Source organism: Hippoglossus stenolepis, chromosome 15 (assembly GCF_022539355.2).
Source record: "Hippoglossus stenolepis isolate QCI-W04-F060 chromosome 15, HSTE1.2, whole genome shotgun sequence".
In the NCBI taxonomy this organism is placed as follows: domain Eukaryota; kingdom Metazoa; phylum Chordata; class Actinopteri; order Pleuronectiformes; family Pleuronectidae; genus Hippoglossus; species Hippoglossus stenolepis.
In genome coordinates this window covers 7,447,774-7,455,627 of record NC_061497.1, presented here as the reverse complement: position 1 = coordinate 7,455,627, position 7,854 = coordinate 7,447,774, and the positions used below count along the sequence as shown (strand labels likewise).

The following is a 7,854-nucleotide window of genomic DNA, read 5'->3' as shown; positions in this document are numbered from 1 at the left end:
ATTAGTGAGTCGTGGCTGTCAGTATAAATGCAAACCTTTAACTCCATAACTGCCTGCAGATAATCACATATAGAGACTTTGTCTGCAAATTCATTTAGGTGTCGTTAAATGTGCAGACTAAAAATCACTTATTTTAGAAATGTCACATCTATTTGCCAAAAAATAGAGCCAATTATTGCTCACTTACAGTCATTAGAGACCTATAACTTTTCAGAATTTTCGTAGTGCATCTTCTCATCTCCACGTCTTTATCATAAAACCACCATCGAAGACGAGCCCATGTCCCTTATGACAAAGTGCTATTAGATCGTCCACTGCGCTGATTTCTTGCTATGGTGATGACGTGATTGTCCCACTGTGTCAGTGTGAAACTGTCCCTACATTCTGCCAAACACGCTGTTAACAGCCTTTGTTTTATGGACCACAGCTGTGGTGCAATATGCTGTTTAATACCAGTCTAAATTAGGTTGGCAATGGCTGAGGTGGAGCCTGCGTGAGTCCGATTTAAATGAAGGTGGTGGAACCAGAGTCACCATTTGGGTCCATGAAGATATCAAGCAGCAGTTAAAGGAAACAACATACTGAAGGTGTTATTTTGTTGTTGCAGTTTGGCTGATTTGCATAAAATCAATGGATTTGGTTGTGCCACAGAAAAGGCTGTTTAATATTTGCTTTTACAAATAGGGATATAAACAAGGTTGGAAGGACCCTGTATAATAATCTGCAGCTGTTAATATACTGTCGTTTATGCCAGAGCAAGTGATTTTCTTTTTAGCCATTTATAATTGACCAAAGTGAAAATGGTGAAAAAGAATCTGAACAGTACATCTATTCTTGACATGTTATTAGTATACTGAACTTCACAATCCCTGCAGTTTTCTTGTTCCTTTAACTGTAAGTAGCCACACAGCTCAGCCGTAAAATAAATAAAATAACACTCGATGTCATTCAACCCAGAGCAAATGTGACAAATCCTCACAGAGTTCTGAGGGACACTACCCTGACTGTGTGATTTACAGTGTGAGGCTCCACTGCAACTCTGCTGCCCCCTATAGATGACACAGCGGGGGAGTTACGTGACACAGTGACTCAGAAAACACAACATTTTATTTCCATCAAAATCTGTAAATCTTAATGCACAAAAACATTCACTTACAGTTGCTCGATAATTTGTGTCACTAAACATCAATTAATCAAAGACTAGGATCCCATTCATCCTTCCCTTCAGGGAATTAGTTTGTGATATCTATCAACTGTAAAATATTGCATTGTGATTCTAACTTTGGATATTTTATCATTTGAAAACCTATATTTTTATATTTTTGTTTCTGGGTTGAAACCCACAGATGTGTTTAAGATATGTAAAAGAAAGACTAAAACATACAGTGAGTCTGTTGCAGACTGCTGCAGTTATTTGAGCGACAGCACCAATCAACCTGCAATTTGCACAATGCAGACTCCAACTCTGACCTCATCACATCAGCATTGTAAGACAAAATGTATTTATGTAGTGATTCATGAAATAAATTCAAAGATTGGTTACGATACAGTATAGCCTAAAGCATATTTAAAAACAGATGCAACGATTGTCACACTTTGAAAACAAAAAAAAACGATGACAAGAAGACATGGTGTAAAGATGCTGTCCGTTAAAAGATCCGCATCTGTGCTCCTGCAAAGGGTTGAGAGTGAAAACAAATGGTAAAAGTGAAACAGCAGTAAAAGACCTTACGGTCAATACACAGGATGCAATGTCATGTATGGTATTTATTGAATCTGAGAATGACGCATGTTCAGGCCTGAACTTCCTGGACACCCTGCTGTTCAAATTAGTGACGTCGCTCCAGTTGTTCTCAGCAGGTCTTATTCTAGGCCTCTGGCTCATCTCCCCCAACATGGATGTTTCCGGCTGCGGTTGCCGTGGGAACGCTCTCAGTGGCTTCCAGGGCTGGGCGAGAGCTCCTCCTAGTGGACAGAGAGAGAGTTGACGTGACTCTTTTCAATTAATCACAGGGTGAAATGCAACACGATGACGCTCAGGTCTTACTTCATCTCGCTGGCCTCTTGTGCCTTCACTGCTTTGTATCTATGCTTCTTCACCGTGTGAGCGATGAACCACACGACCAGGATGATGAGGAGGCACCCGAGCAACGCGCCAATCACTGCACCAGCAATCACACCATCTCCCACTTCTGCTCAGGAATTACACAAGTTGTTACGTCCAAGATGCATTTTTGTATTCTAAATATATTTAAAAAAATCAAACAAACCAAAAATGTGATCGTACCGGCAGCCAGCTCTATGCTGCAGGTAGTAAAACCTGCTACATTTGTGGCGTTGCACTGGTACTCCCCAAATTGAAACTGGGAAATGTTTGTGATTTTCAATATTCCAGTCGGGTTTGCTGAGGGAACAAGAGCACATATGTTTGTTTACAAATAGATGAATGTGATGCCATTTACTATATATCACAAATACACTTAGACTGTACTCACTTTGTCCCAGAACAGGCATCCTGGTCTTAGCCTGGTCCAGTTTGGTCCAGGTGTACGTAGGTGTCGGGCTTCCAAGCTCACTGTGGCAGGTCAGAGTGACCAGGTGACCCGACTCAACGTCCCCGTGGACGGCGCAGTAAGGAGGAGAGGGCCTCTCTGACAGACAGTAAGAAAGAGGCAAGGATTTATTAGGTGATTTAACATTTATTTTTCTAAATGTTTATATTTTTATGGTGTTGGTCATTTGTTTTTTCCAATATACTGAATATTCTCCCACTTTCTTTTCACACGCTATACTCCACCACTTTACTTGATAGCAACATAACGTGTCACACTTGTGCAGAACTGAGTCTGATCAGAGTTGAATTAGTGGTCAGTTTATAAAATAGCAGCAGCCAAAATGGATGTAAACCACTGGTTTTGACAATGCACTGAAATTACTGATGGAGAGGGACCATCTACAGAGAAAAGAAAGAAGAGGGGATGACGTCAGCAGAGAGACGAGGAGTGGCTGCCATCCTCAGAGGACACTGACAGTGATCATGTGAAATTACAGCTGGGAGTGGATCATTAGTTGACAGATTACACCAGGGTTGTATTAAATTGATTCGTTATTACATGGACCCACTTGGGTGTTGGTATAAGTCTGAATAGAGTTCAGTTATAGTGCTAGCTATTTGTGTAGTTTTTGTAATATCTGCCTCGGAGATTTTGCATTTACGCCAGCGCAATAAAGGGGATTGAAATTTCATCTTTGGTGCTCACCACACCACGAAACCACACAGCACACTACAGGCACTGTTATAAGGGATGATTTCTTCTCTCTCAAGCGCCTCCCACTTGTGGAAAGAAAGTGAAAAGGTGTTTATACCAATTTGTGAACTGCTCCCGTAATTAAAGGTTTTCCATGAAGGTGGCAGATTTGAGATGATTTGTGTCTTGTTATGTACGTGAGATAACTGTGTTGTCCTCATTTGTGCCTGTTACTGCCAAGCAAACCTATGTTTTTCCTCATCTGTAAAGAGCAGCAGCGACGTTCCTCACATCGGTGGTAGAAAAAAATATGGGTTGGTTTGTGTAGCTGAATTTGAGGCCAAGTACAAAGACGAGAATCAGGACAGGATCTGTGTGTGCTGGCTACTGCATGAGATTGAACACACACACACACACACACACACACACACACACACACACACACACACGCGCACAGTCGTTTCTCCATGACTTCAAAGGACATTCATTGAATTGCATTTCTGTCCTGGAGACGTACTCTAACCTTAACCATCACTATTATACTATTATACGTAAAATTCAATCATTTACATTATGGGGACTTGCTTTTTGTCCCCAAAGGGAGGCACAAGTCCCCATAATGTGACTGTGTAAACTGATTCTGATCCCCATAACATTAGTAACACTTGGACAACACATATACCCACTGACCGGGGCAAAAGCAATACCCTGCTTCTGACCATGGCGGCGTGCGGGGTAATGAACCATGGAGGTACATGGAGGTCATCTGGGCGTGTCCCATCCAAGGCAATTGGAAAAAATGGAATTTGTTTTGCTTGTTGTTAAACATTAGACGTCGGGAGGAAGGAAGTGTGTTGGGCGTGGTCTCACTCTCTGTTCCTACTACTATATATATTCAATGGTGTCGGCCCTACTGATTATAAGGTTTTTAGCGAACTGATTGGACAGTTCTGCTAAAACTTATTTTAATTGACATGAATTCCCATGTGATATCAGTAACAGTATTAACATACACAGCAGGGGGTAACGCTTGTTTGTAAATTATGATGGACTGCTCACTCTCGTTAAAAATACGACCATAATTCTCCATAATTAGCTGAGATGAAAATCATCTTTGACTGAATGACAATCAGCACGAGGACGAGCCATCCATATTCATACAGCACTTAAGTGTGCGTCACAGTCAGGGTGGAGAAACCAACCTGCAAACATTTTCACAAAGGCAGACGTCAGGAAATACAAGACGTGTGGTTAGCACACAGTGGATATATGTTCTGTATGCAGTCACAGTCCCACTCTAATTTCCAACGCTGACAATGAGGAGACTGCTACAGTAACCATGGAAACTAGTGAGGATACTGAGGCCTGAGAGGTTGTCGTGGTAACTCGGTGAATGAGAGGATTCAAACCGAATGCAATTCCCGTACCACGCTATTCAGGGCCAGTGCTTTAATGAATTTGTTAATGCTACTGCGCTGATAATAGATATGGTAATCTCAGATGTGGGAAGGGAACTAAAACACTTATGATGTGAAAATATTCTCACTTCAGTTAAATTTGGCCTGATGTAATTCACACTGGGATTTTAGGTTTAAAAAAGACCACAGGCATAATTAATATATAACTTTACTTTTCCATGAGGATTATAGAGAAACACAAAAAGATAAATGAGTAAGATCAATGCAATGGGTTAAAAAAAGTCAAACATATAACTTGAAACCAAAAATAAAACTGGATGGGACGTTATTTTCATTCTTATATATGAATAACTGCACTTTCTCCCTCCTCATGCAGTCTCACCCATTCTCAGCTCAGGTCCAGGTGTGAACACAAAAAACGTCTTCTTCTTCTTCTGCTATCGTTAACTGAAATATTCAACTGACAGGGAAGTACACAAAAAAGGAACCATTTTCAAAGTAGCTTCCTTTAAATCATGAGGGTTAAAACGTACTTTGATAGAGTATAGTATTGTGTTCCCCCCCCGATTTTACCAAATTTTAGTTGTGTTATTGTAATGTAATGCCTGCGTTTTATTGTTTTTCTCCTTATATTTATTCTATTATGGCTATTTTTATTTGTTTTTATGTATTCTTACTTGTATGTCTTTTATTTGTGAAGCACTTTGTGACATGCAACATAAATAAAGTCATTATTATTATTATTATTATTATTTATTATTATTATTATTTAGTAGTAGTAGTAGTAGTAGTGGCCCTATTTTTACTGATCGTGATTGATTGGCTGATTCTCTCTTCTCCCCTCAGATCTTCCTTGGTGTTTTTCCCATCGATGCTGCGAGTTTAACTAACATCACAAAAGGTCATGAGAGGTCATGAAACTTACCATGAACGTTCACACCGATATTGGCCTGAGACTTTCCGTTCACATCGGGGAAGTTGTGAACCTCACAGCTGTAGACTCCACTGTCTGATGGCTGCATGTTGCGTATTGTTATCGAGGCGTTTTTGGTCGTGCCTGGCGAGGAGGGAGGCTGGATTCTGCCCTCATACGGTTTGGCAATGACGTCCTTTCCTGACTGATAGTAATAGATCTGAGGGAAAACAGTGACAAAACAGAATAACTGACTCAATACAGACGCTTATTTCCCTGTATTGATAATTTTAGACCAAGGAAAAAGTCTTATTGGCATATGATTGGATTGTTCAGGACTGTTTGATGCTCTAATCAACTGAATCTGTGTTTCAACATCAGCAGATTAAAGTGACAGTGATGCAGCTCTTAGACAAACATACAAATTCAGAGATCTGGGATTTTCTTTTCTTTACCTTATTCTTTTAGTTGCACATAATTAAGGGAATGGCAGATAAATAAAATTGGTATTACCCAAACAGAAGTTTGTCCCTTATCAATAAAGCAAGTTTTAAAAAGTGGTAATATGCATATTCTCAGCTATTTACATGCTTAGTAATAACATTCAAAAGGTACAAAGCTTAATTCCATCAAGCAGATGGGACTGTTTTGTTTGAAATGTAAGTGGACTGGGATTCAGAACGTTAGTCACTAGTAGTAATGTTACAATAATTCAAAACCAGCCCTTATCTGATTTCTGCTATAGTTTTGTTGTCTTAACAAGGTGTGCCTCCTGACTGTTGGAGAAGAAAGGTGCACAATCGTTTCTGAAGATAATTCAATCTTTTGAAATAAATATGAGTAACGAAATGGTGAATATCTTGCAAAATAACAATATATTATCTTAAGTTGTAAAGCACGTCTCAAAACATAGTTACAAATTTCTATACAAATAAAAAACACACAGGAAAGAATAAATAAGAGAATAAAAACACTAAATGTGTGTCAGGAATTTAAGCATGATCTTCCATTACAATGATAAAAACTAGAATGAGGTTAAATCAGGGAATGCTGTAAGATAATGAGTTTTCAGATGAGAGTCCCCCCAGTGTACATCCAACTGGACTGAATGGCACTCAGTGCATACCTCCACCTACAATTCAATTGAGCTGCACCAATTGCACACACTCATCGATATCAGTTCTCCACATGCGCCTGATTATTTCATGCTTTATTTTCTGGGAAATCAGGGAAAATGACACAAAAGTTCTATCTCCCAAAGTTAAAGTAAGTGAAATAAAAAAAGACTCGGATGTGCTCCTTTGTTCCGATGTGCGCCAAAGGTTCATGGATCTTCCTTAGCTCCTTCCACCACGTGTCAAGAAAATCAGTTAGGTAGTTTTTGCGTAGTCATGCTAACAGGCAGAGAAAAAGCAATAAAATATTACCACCTTCACGTATGTTTAACAACAACATGCCACATTTTAGTAGAAAGCAGTGATTTTGTCCTGAACTTGTTTTTTTTATATTACTCAAAGACAAAATACAGCCATTAAGTAAACACTCTGAGCTTCTCAACTTCAACTAGATGAACAGTGGCAGGTTTTGAGTCAATATGAAATATCCTGATTACTCACCTTTTATCATTGAAGAATCTGACCAAAAACGACAGTGAAGCATCCTAAACCCTTGTTTTATGGACATGTTACATTTGAGCACATTAAACCTTCCTAATTTGATGCTACGCCCTGATCTGAGCAGCGATGTGTATCTACCTGCTTTAGGGAAGCTGGTGACACGAAGTCCCACTGGATGGTGAGGCCGGAGGTGTCAGGAATAGTCACAAACTCACACTGGAGGAGGACACTTCCACCCACTGTAACGTTGATGGATTTGAACGGCGTACTGACTGTGATCAGCTCAACCCGTCCTGCAAAACAACAAGCTCGTCAGGTTCCAGGTAAATCCAAAACCAAACCCAATTTACTGAAATGCCCTCGATCAGGAGGAAGAAGCAGAGAGGTTGTTACCTAGGATGCTTGCAAGCACCAACACGCCCAACATGGAGGACATCATCTTTCACAAAAAGTTGGAGCAAAAATTTTCTTCGGAACTGATCTTTCCGCTGTCTTCACCGCTGTATTTCAAGGCAGCACCGAAAGTGGGAATGAAAAAAACGTTACAGTATCACAGGCAAGGTTACAGCATGCGTAATGGACTGATACTGCGCGCGTTGATAACACAGTGTTTGCATATGCATGTTTGCCAGACTGGGTGTGTGTTGTTTTTCAAAAAC

At 40.0% G+C, this 7,854-nt stretch overlaps 1 protein-coding gene across 1 annotated transcript; it reads right to left on the bottom strand.

Moving 5' to 3' along the window:
• Window positions 1–1,849: 1,849 nt before the first annotated feature.
• LOC118122527 (V-set and immunoglobulin domain-containing protein 1-like) lies at window positions 1,850–7,631 on the bottom strand. The gene is made up of 7 exons (XM_035179267.2): window positions 7,589–7,631; window positions 7,334–7,488; window positions 5,592–5,799; window positions 2,496–2,651; window positions 2,288–2,404; window positions 2,048–2,192; window positions 1,850–1,965 (listed from the first exon to the last, which is right to left on the bottom strand). Exons 1-7 carry the CDS (start codon window positions 7,629–7,631, stop codon window positions 1,869–1,871), a joined length of 921 nt encoding a protein of 306 aa, XP_035035158.2. The 3' UTR covers window positions 1,850–1,868.
• Window positions 7,632–7,854: the final 223 nt, after the last annotated feature.